Source organism: Dama dama, chromosome X (assembly GCF_033118175.1).
Source record: "Dama dama isolate Ldn47 chromosome X, ASM3311817v1, whole genome shotgun sequence".
NCBI lineage: Eukaryota > Metazoa > Chordata > Mammalia > Artiodactyla > Cervidae > Dama > Dama dama.
Genome location: NC_083714.1, coordinates 121,634,136 through 121,655,857, shown reverse-complemented (window position 1 = coordinate 121,655,857; position 21,722 = coordinate 121,634,136). Strand labels below are relative to the sequence as shown.

Genomic DNA, 21,722 nt, shown 5'->3' with positions numbered 1-21,722 from the left:
ACTGGCACACCAGAACATTCACAGTTACTTCTTTTTTGTTTGTTCAATTCCCTATTTAATCAAAACATGTTTTGTGGGAAGATACTGTGTGTCAAGCTAAGTGCTAGGTAATACAGTTGATAAACAGCCACTGTGTATACCCTCACAGAGTAAGCATTCTCCTTAGAAACAAAGACCAGTATACACTTAAGGACAGTGTAGTGAGATAAGCACAATAACAGGGGGCCAAAAGAGTATAGGCTTTGGGGTTGGTAGTCAGGGAAGGCTTCCTGGAGGAAATGGCACTGACACTGAGACCTGGAGAAGCAGGAAGAGAAGCAGGTTGCATCTGGAAAAAGAGGGTGTAAGAGGACAAAGATGAGTTCAGCTTTGGGGCTATTAAGTTTGAAGTTCCTATGGGACATCACAATAAAAAGAAGTAAATCAGATATGCTGGTCTGAAATTGAAAGATGACTCTCAGCTGCAAATGGTATAAATGGATAGTCATCAGCAGACTGAAACTACACAAGTGGATGAATTTTTGTAGAGTGTATATGAGAAGGAAACATGGAAGAACTTTAGAGGCATGAGTTAAATTAGCTTGGCAAATCGCAGATTCTTTTGGGTCAGTGAAAAATGTAATTTCAATTCAGTTCAGTCGCTCCGTCTGACTCTTTGTGAACTCATGGACTGCAGCACACCAGGCCTCCCTGTCCATCACCAACTCCCGGAGTTTACTCAAACTCATGTCCATTGAGGCGGTGATGCCACCCAACCATCTCATCCTCTGTCATCCCCTTCTCCTCCCGCCTTCAATCTTTCCCAGCATCAGGATCTTTTCAAATGAGTCAGTTCTTCGCATTAGGTGGGCAAAGTATTAGAGTTTCAGCTTTAGCATCAGTCCTTCCAATGAACATCCAGGACTGATTTCCTTTAGGATGGACTGGTTGGATCTCCTTGCAGTCCAAGGGACTCTCAAGAGTCTTCTCCAACACCACAGTTCAAAAGCATCAATTCTTCAGTGCTCAGCTTTCTTCACCGTCCAACTCTCACATCCACACATGACTACTGGAAAAACCATAGCTTTGACTAGATGGACCTTTGTTGGCAAAGTAATGTCTCTGCTTTTTAATCTGCTGTCTAGGTTGAAAAATTACTCAGCTATCAATAGCAGAATCTTACCATTTGTGACAACATGGATGGATCTAGAGAGTATCATGCTAAGTGAATAAGTTAGACAAAGACAAATACTGTATGATCTCATATGTGGAATCTAAAACAAAACAAAAACAGACAAAACATAATGAAAACAGACTCATATAGCCAGAGAACAAATGGGTGGTTGGCAGAAGGTAAAGGGGTGAAATAGGTGCAGGGGATTAAGAGGTATAAATCTCCAGTTATAAAATAAATAAGCAACAGGGACATAACATACAGTACAAGGAATATGGTCAATAACATTGTAATAACTTTGTATGGGGACAGATGGTTACTAGGCTTATCATAATGATAATTTCATAGTATGTGCAAATGTCAAATTACTAGGTAGTTTATCAGAAACTAATATAATATTGTACATCAGCTACAGTTCAATTAGAAAAACACAAATGTTTACCAGCTCCCTACTAGATCACCTGGTTCAGAATATGTCAAATAAGAAAGATAGCCTTTGTTCTCAGGGAGTTTAGACTAATGTGAAGGACAATCATTTAACAATTAGTTACATAATTCATGTTTTTGTTTATAATTTTATTAATATAATTAGGATAATGCTAATGAAAGAAAAGCCCAAGGGGTTAAGACTGGATAATAAAGAGACAGGACCTAGTTTGAGGAGATAGTGTCTCTAAGAGCCATTGATTGCCATTAGGTATATAATGGGAAATGAAATTATGAGTCATGTTACACTGCACACATTTTCACATTGGGTATGCAGAGTGAGATACAATGATGGCACCATCAGTAGCTGTAACTCCATCATGAACCCCCAAATGACTTTCTTGTCAGATTAAAGATGGGGCAGTATGCATCGTGATGGAGTAGAACAATATTTCTTCGGGTAGAGTTCTCAAAGCAGACTGATAAATGGCTCATCTACCTACAAATCCATCTTTTGTTTTTGTCTAATTGCACAGCTATGTCACTACCTTTCTGACTGTGGGCAAGTCATTTGATTTCACCAGTCTTCAGGTCCCTCATCTTTAAAACAAAAAAAGAGGACTTCAGAAAGAATGTGAGTTTAGTTGGCATTTCTCATCTTGGATCCTTGCAAGCCCCAGGTTAGCAGGATGGGAGAGCAAATCTGCATTGTCCACCCAGGGTCACCACACCATCATGGAAGTCAGCAAATAGTTTTAGAAATAATGGAGTCCATACCTTTTATGAATGCTTGCCCAAGAGGCATTGATGTTCTCTGTAATCATGTGTACTTTTCGGGTATCATCTGCAGAATAATCCCGGAGAAGTTTCAGTGCCAAGTCATTTGCCACATCTACATTTATCTGCCACTGGCGGAGGTCTTTGGCCAACTGCTATAGATGCACATGGAAAAAGAGAATGAATGTCACTTTTCTCTGAAATCTCTAGTTGGACTTTCTCATAAGTAACTTCTGAATCCTTGGGTCAGAGCATGTCTGCATGACTGCTTTTCACTGACCCTGTGTGGTTTAGTCAATCTTGACAGTATAAGCTAACCCACAATTCATGACAAAAGTTTTCAAATGCAGCATCTTGAGCAATACTCAGTATCAGGTATTTCAATTTAGTAGCAACTAATTGGAAACAAACTTGGCTTAATTGTCTTTCTATCATGGGAGAGAACAAACTATAAAAATAAGCTCCCAAATCACTGTTGAATATATGACATATACCAAAATTTGAACAGAAAAAAATAGCACATGTATCCCCCCGCCCCGTCATTAACTTGTTGAATTGTTTATGTAATTAGTGCCATCTACTGGCACTCAACTAAAGTTGCATACAGAAAATATTGAGCTTCAAAAAAAAAAAATGCTGTTATTTTCGTTTTGAACTTCTTTAAAGGATCGGCTTATTCATAATACTTACAACTATTCTACTTTAAAATCAGAATAAAAATTTAAATATATAAATTTTTCTAAACCAAATGATCTATGTTTTCTTTTATTACATTTAACAATTGAGTATTATCAAAGCATGTATCACTATTTTATCACTTGAAATATCATATACCAAAGAAAGAAAAAACCAATGATAGGCTCATTTGGATGCATATTAACCCCACATTTCTACTAAACATTGCTTCAAATGCATGGGAGAGGCTTGTAAACATTATAGTATTATTAAATTACTAAGACAGTTATACCAAATCCAACATGGTGGGTTAAATGGACAAAGGAATAGTAACAGGTAATTCAAACAAGAGAAAGAATAAAAGCTATTTTTATAGAAAAAGAAAAAATCAACTTTCCAATAAATGAAAAACATAGAGTATTACAATTTGACACCAATTAAGTTTAAAAAAATAAAATCCAAAGCTGGAAAGACTGCAGCCAAACTAGCACATTCATATACTATTTCTGGGAATGGTATCTATTAGGACAGTTTGGCAATATATATCAAGTGAAATACAAATGCTTATTCCCATTGACTCAATAATCTAATTTTAATATTTTGTCCTAGTAAAATATTTAAAAGAAATACATTATAGGAATAAAGATCTTCATTAACTAAGATAGTAAAAAATGAGAAACGATTTCAATGTTTAATGAGAGGACATTAAAATAAGACAATACATCAACCCAATGGTCTAATATGCAGTAAATGTGCACAGAAATCCTAAGGACAAAAACAGAACACAATTTCTATCTTCACTGTATTTCTTAAATCTGTAAGAGTACATTGACATGAACTGGAGGGAGAAAAGAGAAAATTGAAACTAAGTGTTGTTTGTGAAAAGAGTAATTGCTCTTGTTTTAATATGCATTCTTTTATGTTAATACGATTTATGATGATAAAAATCAAGTACTAGTACTTTCAGCATAGTTTCAGTATATTTGAGTAGACTCCTGTTCCTTGAAAATGTATAGTCAGTATATAATCTGGCATTTCTCAGTTAATTAGAACAGTCTATTCTAAAATCAAACAAAATAATTGCATTTATTGCAAACAGCAAATAGACCCAGATAACTGAACTAGCAGCAACCAACTAAAGCCAGTATCACTAAGTTTTGCTATAAAAAGAGAGACAATTTTTAAAGGCACAGAGTATATTCACTGTACTACAAAGTAATTAAAATTTAACTTTGTGGAACACCCGCTTCTCCTTATAAACTCCTTTTCCACTTTTATAGCCTCACACTGAACGGAAAGCCTTTCTGAGGTAAAACACACATACACCAAAGACTTTGCCTTTCTAGAAATTTCCTATGGCACAAAATTACCTTTTCCCCTTTCCCTCTTTACTTAAGCCACTTTTAATCTACAGTGTTAAAAGTAATGTACACTAAGATATGAAAGACCAATTGGCCCTTATCCAGAAGATGGTATTCAGAGCTTAAAAGAAGAGCTTATTATCAATCATCTATTAAATCTCTAAATGGCAGCATAAGAATCTACAAAATTGACACTGATAACTTAGTTACCTTTCTGTAAAGTAATTCCTTTTGAAGAAAAATGCAAATGCTAAAGAAACATCTATTATGAACCAACATCAGAGTATATTTGTAGAGATTTAGCAATGTGTGCATGCTTATTAGTTGCTCAGTCGTGGCCAAGTCTTTGAAATCCTTTGGACTGTAGCCCACCAGGCTCCTCTGTCCATGGGATCTTTCAGGCAGGAATACTGGAGTGGGCTGGCATTTCCTCCTCCCAGAGATTTAGTAATATAAAACACTAATTACAATTTTACTAAGTATAATTAAAATCATTTATTTTATTTCAGAAAGTCAAACTTGGAAGTCAACTCTCACTCATGGGTTGCTACTTGAAAGTTTAGATATAAGAGATATATTCTTTGGTTTGAATCTACAGATCATAAAAAATACCAAAAATAGAAGTTGAAAAGTATGCTAGAATTTTCCAGAATCTTGAAGGACATAGCAGGGTAAAATTTAATTAGAGACTTCATAGGAAAAGGTAATAAAACAGTAAGGGTTGACTTCAAACCAGAGTTTTTTGGTATGCTTTTAATGCTTGAAAGAGAAGAACACACAGGCCATATATTTTGCTTCAAATTTGTATTCACACTGAAATTTAAATTTTTATACCTAAGGAAATCTTGACTGAACGCTGCCCTTCACCGCGTACTGCTCAGGTTTTGCTGTGATGTAGGATTAAAAAGAAAAAAATCCCACTGACCTTGACTCACATTGACAGGGCTTAGGCCCTTATCTAAACTCAAAGGTTCTCAAGGCAGCACCCTTTTCTCCGTTAAAGACAGAACAGACTGGTTTCCCTTTCTTCTAAGGTATTAATATGTTGATCACCTTGGGCTTTAGCCAAGTGTCATTCACAACATGAACAATGACCTTGACCAGCTTTGCCTACTACTGTGAAATTCACTCCTGGGGCAAAGCCAGACCACGGAAGAAGTGTAAATTCAAAAATACAATGGAATTCACACACATTCTTTTTACTTCTGAATTCCATTTACAATGGTATACTCTATAGGGAATTGTGTGGTGATCATGGTGTATGAAGAAATTTAAAATACTATGAGCACTAGCCTATAAAAAAAGATGATTTTGAAGGCATGTGTGTGTGTGTGTTTTCTATGAAGAACAGAAAATGCTCAATTCTTATAAGACTGTGTCACCAACCAGGAAAGAAATTTTCATATCCAAACCTCATATGATGCTGCTACAATATGTGCTCTGTATTTACACAGTATTTTAGGCAGAAAAAATGATCATGGATTATGGCACAAGTTGAATTCAAGAATTTTGAGTATACAAATTTTTTAACGCTTATCTTCTCTTTTTTCTTTGTCAGAACTCTTTTTAGGAATATTGACCCAACACGGGAGAAAACAAAGGAGGAAGGGAAAGAGTATTTAAGAGCTTGGGCAACAGAATGAGTCTGCTGGGTTTGAATCCTGACTTGATCATTTACTAATGATGTGACAGATGGGAAAATTAATTATGTTCTCTGTGCCTCAGTTTCCCCTTTATTAAATATGTATATTAACAGTATTTATTACCTTGAAAGATTAACATGAGGATGAATTTGCAAAATCCAGGGAAAACAGAGTGGTGCCTGGTATACCCAAAGCATTAAAAAAGTATTAGCCATAATCATAATCACTACTACTACTACCATTTCTGCTCCTGCTATTTTTAATGAACCACACTACAGCCACCACAGCGAGCCTCTGTTCAGTGAAAGAAAGGGACCCACTATTTCATAGACATTGTCTATAATGCTGTACCTCTAAAAGACTCCCTTTAATTTCGAAGATAAATGTGAGTATGCAGTATGTGTGTGTGCTCAGTTGTGTCCGACTCTTTGTGACCCCATAGACTGGAACCCACCAGGCTACTCTGTCCATGGAATTTCCTAGGCAAGAATACTGGAGTGGGTTGCCATGCCCTTTTCCAGGAGATCTTCCTGACTCAGGGATTGAACCTACATCTCTTGCATCTCCTGCATTGGCAGGTGATGTTATTTACCACTGAGTCACCTGGGAAGCCGTGAGTATGCAGACCTACAATTAAAACTTTCAAGTTGAGTATTGTTTAAGTTTTCTTATCAAATGTGTTTTGGGATGTTCACCCGCAAATGAACTTCAGGTTTGTTTTAGATGAACTCGATTTAAAAAGTTTTAATGGCTCTCACTCAAAGGAACATCATGAAAAGCCATGCAGCTTAATGAAAAGGCATCTTCCCAGGAAGTCTGGACTGGCCATTGTCTTGTAGTTTGATCTTAAAGCCTTCAACCTTTTGGGTTCCAGCTTTGTTGTCTGTAAAACAGGATGGGGCTCCTTATACTGCTTATGCCTTAGGTGTGTTATGAGCTCAAAATCAAAATCAAATTGCTTGTGTGAAATAAAACTCATATTTTATGGCAAGACAATGCAAATTTAAATATAGAAAATCTTCTCTGCCCTTTGGCTGCCTCTCTCCAGGCACTGTGCCTTGTGTATCTGCACTATGTATCCACCAAACCCCCTCCATATGCTTCCCTGGTGGCTCAGTGGTAAAGAATTGCCTGCCAATGTGGGAGACTCGGGTTCGATTTCTGGGTCGGGAAGATCCCCTGGAGGAGGGCATGGCAACCCACTCCAGTATTATTGCCTAAAGAATCCCATGAACAGAGGAGCCTGGCAGGCTACAGTCTGTGGGATTGCAAAGAGTCAGACACGACTGAATGACTGAGTACACACAATTTAACATCAAGCATAAATTTCTCTCCAGTCTCAGGGGAAGAGCTGACTTGTGCTGAAGGACACTGTTTCCTCCAACTTGACACTCCTCCTCCTATTCCTCCATGTACTCCCTTTTCTGTCTTTTTGGCCTCTTTCCTCTCTGCAAAATCTTTCTGCTCAGCTTTCAAACATGAGCCTCTTCCCCATCTTTAACCAGCAACAAAATCTGCTATCATTTTCTTTCCCTTCACAGTTAAGCTCCTCAAAAGGCGAATACTCACTCACTCATTGCCTCCACTTGATTACGTTCCCGCCACTGCACAATTCATCAAAATCAGGCTTCTGCCACTGCCACCTCAGTAAAACTATTCTGAAAGAAGTCACTGTGGCAAATCGGATTACTGACCTCAGTTCTTTACCCCACCTTGTATCCATGCCCTTTGCCGTGTGACTTTGAATTTCCTGCTACAAAAGGCACAACTGACCTTCCCGGCCTTGACAATGAGCTTGGCCATATGACTTGTTTTGCCTAAGCCTAGTGGGATGTTAACAGACATGACACAAGCAGAGCCTGAAAACGTGTTTCTGCATCGGGGCTGGCCCTTCTGCACGGCTGCCATTATCAAACGTGTAGTGGGCCCATCAGTGGGCCCATCTCCAGTGCCCATCACTGGAGAAGGATGAGTGACATGTGACGGAGAGGCACTTTACTCAACCTGCCACCTGCGGCAAAGTCACCCAGACAAGCTGCAAACTTAAGAAATACATGCTTATAGTTGTATGCTAATAGCGTCGTGAAGTCGTCATGCCGCATTTTTGCGAAAATGGTTAACTAATTCAGTCAGCAATGATCAATGTCTGTGGAAAGTTCTAGGTTCTTATTTACTTGATTTCCAGACAGAGACTGGTGCTACTGACTGCTCTGTCCTTCTTGAGGCTCTATCCTTCTTTGGCCCTCTCTTTTCGGGTGTCCTCTCTATACTCTTAAGGCTTGAATTTTCCTTTTTCTGCCTCTCCCTTAAATGTGGGCATTCATGAAGATTCTGTCCCTAGCCCAACCTTCTTCTCCTGTAGTGTAGGTTGATCCTCAGCTGGTGAAGGAGGCTGGAGCATACCCACAAAAAAGATATATCACAATGTGCCCTTATATCCAAATGTTCTACCTCCATGGCTACTGCCTTAATTTAAGCCCTTATCACCTCTTACTTGGACTTTGCAATAACCTTTTTATTGGTTTTACTTTTTACTTTCAAACCAGACCTTCCATCCTTGGATAGCTGCTCAAGCAATCTTTTTTGAATACAAATACTAACCACATTACTCCTCTGTTAAACCTTTCAATGGCTCCTTATTACCTGCAAGACAAAGTTCAAATGTCCCTCCATGGGTATATGACCTCTCCCTCAAATATATGATTCTTACATAAATGTCCACTTTCATCTTTCACTACCTCCTTTCCTCTGTCTCCTTTTGTGAGGGGAAATACTGATTGAAACTGCTTACCCTGGTCAGGCACCATAGTAACCATTTGCATGAGTCATTTTAGGACAGGAAGTCCTGGTAAGGAACACAGAACAAGCCACCACCAACAGGAAGAATTCGGGGAAGGTAAAAAGGAGAGGCCACATGTCCTACCAATCTCCCAGAATCCTCCTTGTTGGAATCCATCTTGGTTAAGCAATGCACATGCTACCAGGAAGAACCCTGAGTCAGAGTGATTGGCCAGAGGCAACCCCCAAACTAATCCCATTACCATAAAACCCAGGACCATGAGTCACGTGGCAGAGCAGTTCTCCTGGGTTCCCTTACCCTCCTGCTCTCTCTGCTCAGGCTCCACTTCCCAATAAAGTCTCTTGCTTTGTCAGCACAGGTGCCTTCTTGGACAATTCATTTCCAAGTGTTAGACAAGAGCCCACTCTTGGGCCCTGGAAGGGATTCCTCTTCCTCTAACACCTTCCTCTTATGCAAAACCTCTAAAAGGTTAAGTGACTTGATGAAGGTGACATAGCTTGTCAGTGAAAGAGACATCACAAAAATGTAGTTTTCTTGGCTTTCAAATTCACAGTTCAATCTATCTTAAAGAAGATATGCTTCCACATAAAAGAATTTAAGGAAGATGGTTGGATTTATTATAATTGGATTTTGAAGAATATAAAATAGTCTCCTTGATGATTATAGCATGATTGGAAAATTATTATGTATAATAAAATAACACCTTGCCAAACAGAGAAAGCAAAAAATACACATTTAGTTTATTAAAAAATCACTAAACAGTTTACTCCTGAGTATGAATTAATGTTCTATACATATTTATTGGGAAAAAGAAATACAATTTCTTTCTTGTTTGTGTGAATTAAAATGACCTATAAAACCTCTTTATGGATATATAATAGAAATGTTAAAATATTTGTAAGGTAGCCATTTCAAAAGTAAAGCCTTTCACCATTAACTTCAAGACTCATCTATTAAACCTCTGACATTACCAAACAACACTGTTTCAGGAAGTAACAGTCTATACAGGGGATACTATTTGAGAAAGCCCTCATTTTCCAGTTTACTGGACATGATTCATCTTTTCAACAGCTTTGAGGACTACATACCAAAGTTGCTACTTTTTTGTCCTTTTGACAATGACTACAAGCTGAGAGCAGGCTAGTAAATGTGTTATCGGCCAACCCATTAGAGTTCCATTATTTTCTGTCTTACATGGCTTCATGTAATGAATTTTTATAATTAAACTAATGGCATACAATTTATTTTTCCCCCTCGTTACTTTCAGGCCCCATTTCTCTTCCAGCTTCTTTGGAATAAGTTTTATACAAAAAGAAGGGAGGAGAGCCCTCCAAGTGCTTCATTACCTTAATTTCATTATGACATTTTGGAAAGCATTCTCTTTATCTGTGCTCTTTCTTTAATTTGCTGACTTTATTAAAAGGCTGAAGCAGTGTTGTAATGAACAAATCACCCAGCTACCCCAGGCATCGAAGAGAAGTCTGGTTGAGAGGGTGTGGATTTGGTTGGGTAGAAATGATTCTAGATAGAAAACCAGAGGACACATTCCCAGAAAGTAACATCTCCACAGCTATTTTCAAATCCCATGAGCCTATTGTGGTACACTACATACATTATTGTTCATAAACATTCTGTGCTTTTTTTTCATACCAGATGATCACATATCTGCATCCCCACTGAACTGGGGATAGTAACAACTGATTTTGTCTACATGCCAGTTTCAGGCAGGCAGTTTAAGAGTAAATGGCTTCATTCATTGTGTTCCTGACTCTTTGATCTTGGAAGTATGTATCAAGATGCTGCTCTCATCAGCAGCAGTCCCTGAGTAAGCTAAGTAGAATGCCCTTGTGAATCTACGCTTGACATATAAGATGAATAAAACACAAACTTTGTGTTGTCTCTAGATTTGGGGATGGTTTGTTAGTGTGGTGTAACTTAGCCTATCCTGACTGACATACCTACTCAAGTGTGACCCTAGTGTGTATGAAGTGGTATCTCATTGTGGTTTTCATTTATATTTTCTTTATGACAAAGGATGTTGACCATCACTTTGTGTGCTTATCAGCCATTTGTACATCCTTGAAAAAATGTTTTTAAAATCCTTTGCTGATTTATGATTGAGTCTTTCTTGTTCTTGCTGAGGTTTAAGAGTTTCTTACGCATTCTGCATACAAGTCTTATCAGATAGATGATTTGCAAATATTTTCTCTCATTCTGTGGGTCACCTTTTCACTCTGTTTATAATATTGCTTGCAGCACAAAATTTTTAATTTTGATAAAGACCAATTTATATATTTTTTTCTCTGCACTTTGGCTTTTGGTGTCTTTTCAGAGAATACACTGCCAAACTCATTGTGTTCATTTGTTGTCTTAGAAGAGTTGTAATAATTTAGTTCTTATATTTAGCTCTAAGATCCATTTTTAAATTATTTTTTCTGTATGGTCTCAGGTAGGGTCAAACTTCATTATTTTGTATGTGGATAATTCAGTGGTACAAGAATGAAGTCTTGAACAAAAATATGCTTTTTCCTTTGAATTGTCTAGGCACTCTTGCCAACAATCAATTGACTATAAATGCAAGGATTTAGTTCTGAATATTCAATTTTATTTCATTTATCTATATATCTATCTTTATGTCAGTACCACACCATCTTGATTACTAGCTTTCTAGTAAGCTTTGAAATTAGGAATTGTGCGTCCTCCAACTTTGTGCTTTTTTCAAGCTTACTTTTGCTATTCTTTGTCCTTTGCATTTCAGTACGAATTTTAGGATCTACTTGTTGCTTTATATAGGAAAATCAATGAGCATTTTGATAAGAACTACAGAGAGTCTGTAGGTCAATTTGGGGATATGGGTATCTTAACAATATTAAGTTTTTTGATGTGGGAATATGGCATGCTTTTCCATTTACTTAAACTTTAAATTCTTTTAGCATTGTAGTTCTCAACAGAAAAGTCTTGCATTTTTCTTATTCCTAATATTTTGTTGCTATTTATTCAGTAAATGGAATAATTTTGTGAATTTCACTGTTAAGATTATTCACTGCCAGTTTATAGAAAAAGTACTGTTTTTTGTATTTTGATCTATCATCCTTCATATTTGCTGAATTAACTTATTAGTTTTATACAGTTGTAGTGTATTCCTTAGAACTATCTATATACAAGATCCTGTCATCTGCAAACAGGGATAATTTTACTTCTTCCTTTCCAATATGGATAATTTTTACCTATTTTTCATGCCTATTTCCCAACCTAAACTTTCAGTACAGTGGTAAATAGAAGTGGTAAAGAAGAAGAATAGAAGAATGCTTTGCTTCATTTGTCTGACTCTTTGTGACCATATGGACTGTGGCCCACCAGGGTCCTCTGTCCATGGGATTCTCCAGGCAAGAATACTGGAGTGGGTTGCCATTTCCCACTCCAGAGGACCTTCCTGACCCAGGGATCGAACCTGTTTCTCTGTTATCACCTGCATGAGCAGGCAGGTTTTTTTTATCACTAGTGCCACCTGGGAAGCTTAAGAATACTGGAGTGGATTGCCATTCCATCTTCCAGGGGGTCTTTCTAACCCAGGGATTGAACCCAGGTCTCCTGCCTTGAAAGCAGATTTTTTTTTTTTTTTTTTTTTTACCATCTAAGCCATCTGGGAAGACTGAGGGGTCTGGGAAGCTACAGTGCATAGGGTCACAAAGAGTTAGACACGACTCAAGTGGTGAGAGCAGACGTATTTATCTTGTTTCTGATCTCAGAGGAAAAAATTCAGTCTGTGAGTCTGTTTCTGTTTTGCATATATATTCATCTGTATTATTTTTTTAGATTCCATATATAAATAATAGTATACATTGTCTTTTCTCTGTATGACTTATTTCACTAAGTATAATATTAGGTCCATTCACATTGCTACAAATGGCAGAATTTCATTCCTTTTCATGACTGATATTTCACTGCATATATGTACCACATCTTCTTTGTCCATTCATCTGTTGATGGGCATTTGGGTTGCTTCCACATCTTGGTAATTGTAATTAGTGCTGCTAGGAATACTGGGGTGCAAGTATCTTTTCAAGTTACTGTTGTCATTTTTTTCCAGATATATACACTGGGATGGAATTTTTAGTTCTGTTTTTAGTTTTAAAGGGACCTCCATACTGTTTTCCATTGCAGCTACATCAATTTACATAACCACCAAAAGTGTACAAGAGTTTCCTTTTTCTTCACATCTTTGTCAGCACTGGTTATTTGCAGACCTTTTGATGATAGCCATTCTGACCATGCACGCACATTCTGACAAGTGTGAGGTGATTTCTCACTGCTGCTTTGATTTGCATTTCTCTAAAAATTAGTGAATGTGCCTTTTCATGTGCCTATTGGCCATTGGAATATTTACTTTGGAAAAATGTCTACTCAGATCTTCTTCCCATTTTTTGATTCAGTTGTTTTCTGATATTAAGCTGTATGAGCTGTTTGTATATTCTAAAGACTAATCCCTTGTCAGTAGCATCATTTGCAAATATTTTCTCCCAGTTTGTAGGTTGTCTTTTCATTTTGTTGATGGTTTCCTTTGCTATGCAAAAGCTTTTAAGTTTAATTAGACCCCACTGTTTAATTCTGCTTTTATTTCTTTCACCTTAGGAGAGACAGCCAAAAAAGTCTTCCTGTGATTTAAGTCAGAAAGTGTTCTGCCTATAGGAGTTCTATGGTTTCAGTTCTTCCATTTAGACCTTTTATCCATTTTAGGTTTATTTTTGTATATGGTGTGAGGAAATGTTATAATCTCATTCTTTTACATGTAGCTGTCCAGTTTCCCAGTCACCACTTATTGAAGAGACTGTCTTTTCTCCATTGTATATTCCAGCCTCCTTTGGCATAAATTAACCATAGGTGTGTGGGTTTATTTTTGATCTCTCTATTATGTCCCATTTATCTACAAGTCTGTTTGTGCCAATACCATGCTGTTTTGATTGCTGTAGTCTAAGGTGACACCTCCAGCTTTTTTCTTTTTTTCTAAATATTGCTTTGACAATTTAGAGTCTTTTATGTTTTCACATGAATTTTAGGATTATTTGTTTTAATTTTGTGAAAACTGTCATGGGTATTTTGATAGGCATTGCATTAAATTTGTAAATTGCTGTAGGTAGTATGGGCATTTTGACGATATTCTTCCAATCCAAGAACACAAAATATCTTTCTCTTTGTTTGCGTTATCTTTAATTTACCTCATCAGAGTATAGGTCTTTCACCTCTTTGGTTAAGTTTATTCCAAGGCATTTTATTCTTCTTGGTGTGATTTTAAACAAGATTGTTTTTTAACTTTCTCTTTCTGATAGCTCATTATTAGCATATAGAAAAGCAACACATTTCTGTATATTAATCTTTTATCCTGCAAATCTGCTGAATTCATTTATTAGTTCTACTAGTTTTTGAGTGGAGACTTTATTTAGGGTTTTCTATATAAAGCATTACTTTGTCTGTAAATAGGGATAGTTTTGCTTTTTTCATTTCAATTTGAATGCCTTGTCTTTCTTTGTCTTGTCTGACTGATATGGCTAGGACTGTCAATACTATGTCAAAGAGAAGTGGTGAGAGTGGGCTTCCTTGTCTTGATTCTGAATTCAGAGGAAAGGCTTTCAGCTTTTCACTACTGAGTATGATGTTAGCTGTGGGTATGTCATAAATAGCCTTTATTAAATTGAGATATTAATATGTTCCCTCTATGCTCACTTTGTTGATTTTTTTTTTTTTGATGATGAATGGATACTGAATTTCATCAAATGCTTTTTCTGTATCTATTGAGGTGATCATGTGATTTTTACCTTTCTTTTTGTTAATGTGGTATATTGATTTGCAAATATTGACCCATCCTTAATCCAACTTGGTCATGACATATGATCCTTTATATCTCAATGGATTTGGTTTGCCAACATTTTGTGGAGGTTTTTGTATTGATACACATCAAAGGTATTGGCCTATAATTTCCTTTTTTTTTTTTTTGGTAGTGTCTTTGTCTGGTTTTCACACTAGGGTAATGGTGGCCCTGTAGAATGAATTCTGGAATGTTCTATGCTCTTCAATGTTTTTGGAAAAGTTTGAGAAGGATAGGTATTAGTTCTTCTTTATATGTTTGATAGAATTCCCCTGTTAACCAATCTGGTCCTGGACTACTGTTTGCTGGGAGTTTTCTTTTTTTTTTTTAACTACAAACTGAATTTTACCACAGTGACTAGTCTGTTCAAATTGTTTGATTCTTTTTTGAAATTACTTTTTATTGGGGTATAATTGCTTTACAACGTAAACCGAAGCAAATCAACTATATATATACATATATCTTCTCTCTTTTGGATTCCCTTCCCATTTAGGTTACCACAGAGCATTGAGTAGGGTTCTCTGAGCTAGACAATAGATTCTCATTGGTTATTTATTCTATACAAAGTATCAATAGTGTCCTCATATCAATTCCAATCTCCCAATTTATCCCTGTCTGGTTCTTCTTGATTCAATCTTGGCAGGTTATATGCTTTTAGAAAAGTGTCTATTTTTTCTGGGCCATCCAATTTGTTGGCATGTAAGTATTTGTGGTATTTTCTTAAGAATTTTTTGGTATCTCTCTAGTACTGACTGTTATTTCTCTTCTTTCATTCATCATGTTTATTGTGTCTTCTTCTCTCTCTTCTTGGTGAGCCTGGCTAAACGTTTATCAATTTTGTTTGTCTTTAAAAAAAAATCTCCCAGTTTCATTGATCTTTTCTTTTGCTTGTTTATATTTTATTTCCCCTCATATTATCTTTATTACTCCCTTCCTTCTGCTGACTTTGGTTTTGTTCTTTTTCTAATTCTCTTAGGTGGTTGGTTAGGCTACTTATTTGAGATTTGTCTTTTTTCTTGAGGAAGGCCTACATCACTATAAACTTTCCTCTTAGAACTTCTTTTGCTGCACCCCATAGATTTTTGGAGTTTCATGTTTTCATTTGTCTTGAGGTATTTTCTGATTTCCCTTTTGGTTTCTTCATTGACCCATTGCTTTTAAAATAGCATATTATTTAGTCTCCACATGTTTGCACCTTTCCCATTTTTCTTTCTGTAATTGATTTCTAGTTTTATACTGTTGTGGTCAGAAAACACGTTTTATATAATTTCTATTCTCTTTCTCTGGTAGCTTTAAGATTGTTTATTTTTGAGGCTACTGTAGTTGGAAGAAAGTGATGGGAACAGGCCAAGTTAAAAAGCCTCAAACCCAGCTGTTCTTAGTGAAATTCATTAGATTACATACTGTTGCCAACCTTTGGCTAATTTCCAGAGTTTAGAAAAAGCAATTTTAACAATTTTGCAAATTGCTGCTTACATGGAGGAGTGGATTTACAGAGTTGCCACATCATATTTTCAAGCATGGAATAAGTTAAACTGTGAAAAGGGACTAAGGCAAAATATGGTGCAATCAGAGCATAATGCCATCCAAGTCTTGGTGAATGCATTAAATATTTATATTCTATAGTAGGACCTGGGAAACTACCCATTATTTTTCTTGTGCTCTATCAGTGATGTAGGAAGCACTCTGTATGCTTTGAGAAGTTTAATAGACTCATACATACTTTGAGAGGAAAACTACCATTGGGTATTGATTCTTTCTCCTTAATCACATGGAATATTTAGGGGAGAGCAAAAGGAAATACAGAAAATACATGAAAAAATGGCAGGTCCTAGCAAGAAATTTTCTAATAAAATTTGTCATTACTGTATCAGAAATCCAAGCTTAAAACTACCATTGGGGTCAATTTGCTGGTTTAATGTTATGCTCATCTAAATTGTAAATAAAATATGTGAAAGGAGGATTTAGCTTCTATTACTGTATATATATCTTTTTGGTAGATAAAGATACTATCTAATACCACTCATTCCCTCTTATAATGAAAACAGTCAGGCTCTGCATCTATGTTTCAAAAAGAAGTTCTCCCTGGTTAGTTTCTTTCTAGTAAAACAATTTGCAATCCTCAAAAAGCTACCAGATTTACTACATTCAAGATCAACTTTTAAAATTATTATTAATTACATGATTGCACTCTGTTTCCAGTTCCCAAATGAATATCTTCAAAACCCAGATATTTTACAGTCTCAGAAATCTGTATTTAATAATTTGATAAATTACTGAGTTTCTCACCTCAGATAGTTTTAAGTATTATATAGCCAAATCAGCTAGGCTCAAACAAGATTTCACTTCTCTATTGAATTCATGTACTCTTAGCTCAGCCAAGCACAAAACAGCTAATGCCATCACGTTTGAAAAGCTTTTATGCTGAATTTGACACAAAAGCAATCACAAGACAGACCAAAAAAAAGGAATTGCTCTTTCAAAAGCTGAAAGGGGGAAAAATAAATGAAAACTCTGAGTCTGGGTAAATCTCTCTTGACACCGGAAAAGAAAGTTTAAAGTCATTAAGAAATACTTTTTCCGAAAAATCCACTGCCAAGTTTAGACTAATCTTAACAGCCTGGGAAACAGGTTGTGGAGTAAACTCAGATTGTGCCAAATAAAAGAAAGCCCAAGATGACCACTGCTGGCAGTTTTAGGTGCCAATGCTGTGCCATCTTACCTCTTACAAAAGTTAAATGGCATCATCTCTTCTGCTATAGCCCATTGGCAAATATTTTGATTAAGATGGAAATCCTGCATGATTTCCCCTAATATCTGTCTTTCCATCTCAAAAAAAAAAAATTACTAGGTCCATGTAGAAAAGCAAATGAAGAGGAGACTGCAACTTTTCTACAAGCAAGAGGCAGGCAGAAGACATGGGGAGGAGGGTCTGGACCAGGAAGGCCCTTTAAGGTCCTGCCTCAGTTACACTAGTCTGATGGTATCCCAGGATTCAGTTCTCAGCACACATTGCCTATATCAGCAGCACTAATATCAGCTGGGAACAACTTGGAAAGGCGACCTCTCCACTTTCACCACAGACCAACTTGGGTTGAGGTTCAGCAACCTGAATTCAGAAAGGCTGAAATATAGTTTTCTGCAGACGGAATTGCAATACTGCCTCATGACATCATTACTGGAAATCGAGTCCTTCAGCTTCAATCTGCTAAATTTATGAGAGAGGGGAGGAGCCAAGATGGCGGAGGAGTAGGACGGGGAGACCACTTTCTCTCCTACAAATTCATCAAAAGAATAACTGAATGCAGAGCAAACTTCACAAAACAACTTCTGATCGCTAGCTGAGGTCATCAGGCACCCAGAAAAGCAGCCCATTGTCTTCGAAAGGAGGTAGGACAAAATATAAAAGATAAAAAGTGAAACAAAAGAGCTAAGGACGGAGATCCGTCCTGGGAAGGGAGTCTTAGGCGGCACTGCTTGGGGTAGGATCCGGGCCTGAGTGCCCTGAGGACAATCGGAGGGAGCTTCTGTGAGTTGCCAACTTGAACTGTGGGAGACCGAAAGAGAGAGAGAAAATTAACCGGCCCGAACACACTGCCGGCCGTTCACAGAACAAAGAGACCGAGAGGGTCCAGAGAGGAGCTCGCAGGCTGCGGACCGGACCAGCTCCGCCGGAGGCAGGAGGCAGGGGGGAGGGGAAGGTCGCGGCGAGACACAGGGCGCAGGCACCCGACCGGCGTGGGCGGGGACTGGGGCTGGGGACGCGGAGGGCAGAAGGCGCGCGCACCCGACTGGCGCCAGCGGAAACTGAGACTGGGTCCGCGGAAGGGAGGGGGCGCGCCACACCTGGGTAGAGTGCGCCCACCAAGCCCCTGGCTGCCTGGACCGCTCTGACGGGGAAGGCACAGAGAGCAGGCACAGCTTTTCGTTCCGCGCTTTTGTGGAACACCCGAGGGCTGGAACCTCGCGCAGCGCGGGGCGCGCTCCATATAGAACAGCCGGGAGCCTGAGCAGCGCAGACGGAGAAAGCAGCGTCAGCCCCTCCCTGCAGCGCCAGCCCCTCCCCGCAGAGCGACGGAACTAGCTACCTGAATAAGAGTCCACCTCCGCCCGCCTGTGTCAGGGCGGAAATGAGGCTCTGAAGAGACCGGCAAACAGAAGCCAAATAAACAAAGGGAACTGCTTCAGAAGGGACTGGTACAACAGATTAAAATCCCTATAGAAAACACCGACTACACCGGAAGGGGCCTGTAGATATTGAGAAGTGTAAGCTGGAACGAGGAGCTATCTGAAACTGAGCCAAACCCACACTGACCGCAACAGCTCCAGAGAAATTCCTAGATATATTTTTACTTTTTTTTTTTTTAAGTAAGAAAAAACATTTTTTTTATTTTTTCTTTTTTCTCTTTTATTTTCCTTTAAAATTCCCTATTACTCCCCCATTACTCCTTAAGTTTCATTTTCATAGATTTTTACGATTTTTTTAATTAGGGAAAACATTTTTTTTTCTTTTTTTTTCTTTTTTCTCCTTTTTTTCCTTTCCTTTTTCTCTTCTATTTTCTATTTTTCTTTTTCTCTTATTTCTTTTAAAGTCCTCTAGTACTCCTCTACTACTCCTTAATTTTCATTTTCAATACACTATAACCTTACAAAAAAAAAAAAAGAAGAGAAGCCCTATTTCTAAACCGAAGATTATTCTCTCCCAATCTTGACTTTCTGTTTTCTACCTTAGAACACCTCTATTTCCTCCTTTCCCCTTCTCTCCCCAATCCAATTCTGTGAATCTTTGTAGGTGTCTGGGCTACGGAGAACACTCTGGGAACAGACAGCTGCGTAGATCTGTCTCTCTCCTTTTGAGTCCCCCTTTTTCTCCTCCTGCTCATCTCTATCTCCCTCCTCCCTCTCATCTTCTTCATGTAACTCTGTGAACCTCTCTGGGTGTCCCTAACGGGGGAGAATCTTTTCACCATTAACCTAGAAGTTTTATTATCAGTGCTGTATAGTTGGAGAAGTCCTGAGACTACAGGAAGAATAAAACTGAAATCCAGAGGCAGGAGACTTAAGCCCAAAACCTGAGAACACCAGAAAACTCCTGACTACAAGGAACTTTAAGTAATAAGTGACCGTCCAAAAGCCTCCATACCTACACTGAAACCAACCACCACCCAAGAGCCAATAAGTTTTAGAGCAAGACATACCACGCAAATTCTCCAGCAACGCAGGAACATAGCCCTGAACGCCAACATACAGGCTGCCCAAGGTCACACCTAACACATAGACCCATCTCAAAACTCACTACTGGGCACTCCATTGCTCTCCAAAGAGAAGAAATCAAGTTCCACGCACCAGAACACTGACGCAAGCTTCCCTAATCAGGAAACCTTGACAAGCCAATCGTCTAACCCCACCCACTGGGTAAATCCTCCACAATAAAAAGGAACCACAGACCTCCAGAATACAGAAAGCCCACTCCAGACACAGCAATCTGAACAAGATGAAAAGGCAAAGAAATACCCAACAGGTAAAAGAACATGAAAAATGCCCACCAAGCCAAACAAAAGAGGAGGAGATAGAGAATCTACCTGAAAAAGAATTTAGAATAATGATAATAAAAATGATCCAAAATCTTGAAAACAAAATGGAGTTACAGATAAATAGCCTGGAGACAAAGATTGAAAAGATACAAGGAATGTTTAATAAAGACCTAGAAGAAATAAAAAAGAGTCAATTAAAAATGAATAATGCAATGAATGAGATAAAAAACACTTTGGAGGGAACCAAGAGTAGAATAATGGAGGCAGAAGATAGGATAAGTGAGGTAGAAGATAAAATGGTGGAAATAAATGAAGCAGAGAGGAAAAAAGAAAAAAGGATCAAAAGAAATGAGGACAACCTTAGGGACCTCTGGGACAATGTGAAACGCCCCAACATTCGAATCATAGGAGTCCCAGAAGAAGAAGACAAAAAGAAAGGCCATGAGAAAATACTCGAGGAGATAATAGCTGAAAACTTCTCTAAAATTGGGAAGGAAATAGCCACCCAAGTCCAAGAAACCCAGAGAGTCCCAAACAGGAAAAACCCAAGGCAAAACACCCCAAGACACATATTAATCAAATTAACAAAGATCAAACACAAAGAACAAATATTAAAAGCAGCAAGGGAGAAACAACAAATAACACACAAAGGGATTCCCATAAGGATAACAGCTGATCTATCAATAGAAACCCTCCAGGCCAGAAGGGGATGGCAGGACATACTGAAAGTAATGAAAGAGAATAACCTACAACCTAGATTACTGTATCCAGCAAGGATCTCATTCAGATATGAAGGAGAATTCAAAAGCTTTACAGATAAGCAAAAGCTGAGAGAATTCAGCACCACCAAACCAGCTCTTCAACAAATGCTAGAGGATCTTCTCTAGACAGGAAATGCAGAAAGGTTGTATAAACGTGAACCCAAAACAACAAAGTAAATGGCAACAGGACCACACCTATCAATAATTACCTTAAATGTAAATGGGTTGAATGCCCCAACCAAAAGACAAAGATTGGCTGAATGGATACAAAAACAAGACCCCTATATATGCTGTCTACAAGAGACCCACCTCAAAACAAGAGACACATACAGACTAAAAGTGAAGGGCTGGAAAAAAATATTTCATGCAAACGGAGACCAAAAGAAAGCAGGAGTCACAATACTCATATCAGATAAAATAGACTTTCAAATAAAGGATGTGAAAAGAGACAAAGAAGGACACTACATAATGATCAAAGGATCAATCCAAGAAGAAGAGATAACAATTATAAATATATATGCACCCAACATAGGAGCACTGCAATATGTACGGCAAACGCTAACGAGTATGAAAGAGGAAATTAATAGTAACACAATAATAGTGGGAGACTTTAATACCCCACTCACAACTATGGATAGATCAACTAAACAGAAAATTAACAAGGAAACACAAACCTTGAATGACACAATGGACAAGCTAGACCTAATTGATATCTATAGGACATTTCAC

The 21,722-nt window shown here is 37.9% G+C and overlaps 1 protein-coding gene across 1 annotated transcript in view; it reads right to left on the bottom strand.

The window, feature by feature from the left end:
- The window catches only part of DMD (dystrophin), a 2,165,569-nt gene that overhangs the window by 559,294 nt on the left and 1,584,553 nt on the right, over positions 1-21,722 (bottom strand). The window contains exon 53 of the mRNA XM_061137756.1: positions 2,357-2,511. Within this exon, the coding sequence (XP_060993739.1) occupies positions 2,357-2,511 (155 nt within the window). The remainder of the gene's footprint in view (positions 1-2,356; positions 2,512-21,722) is intronic.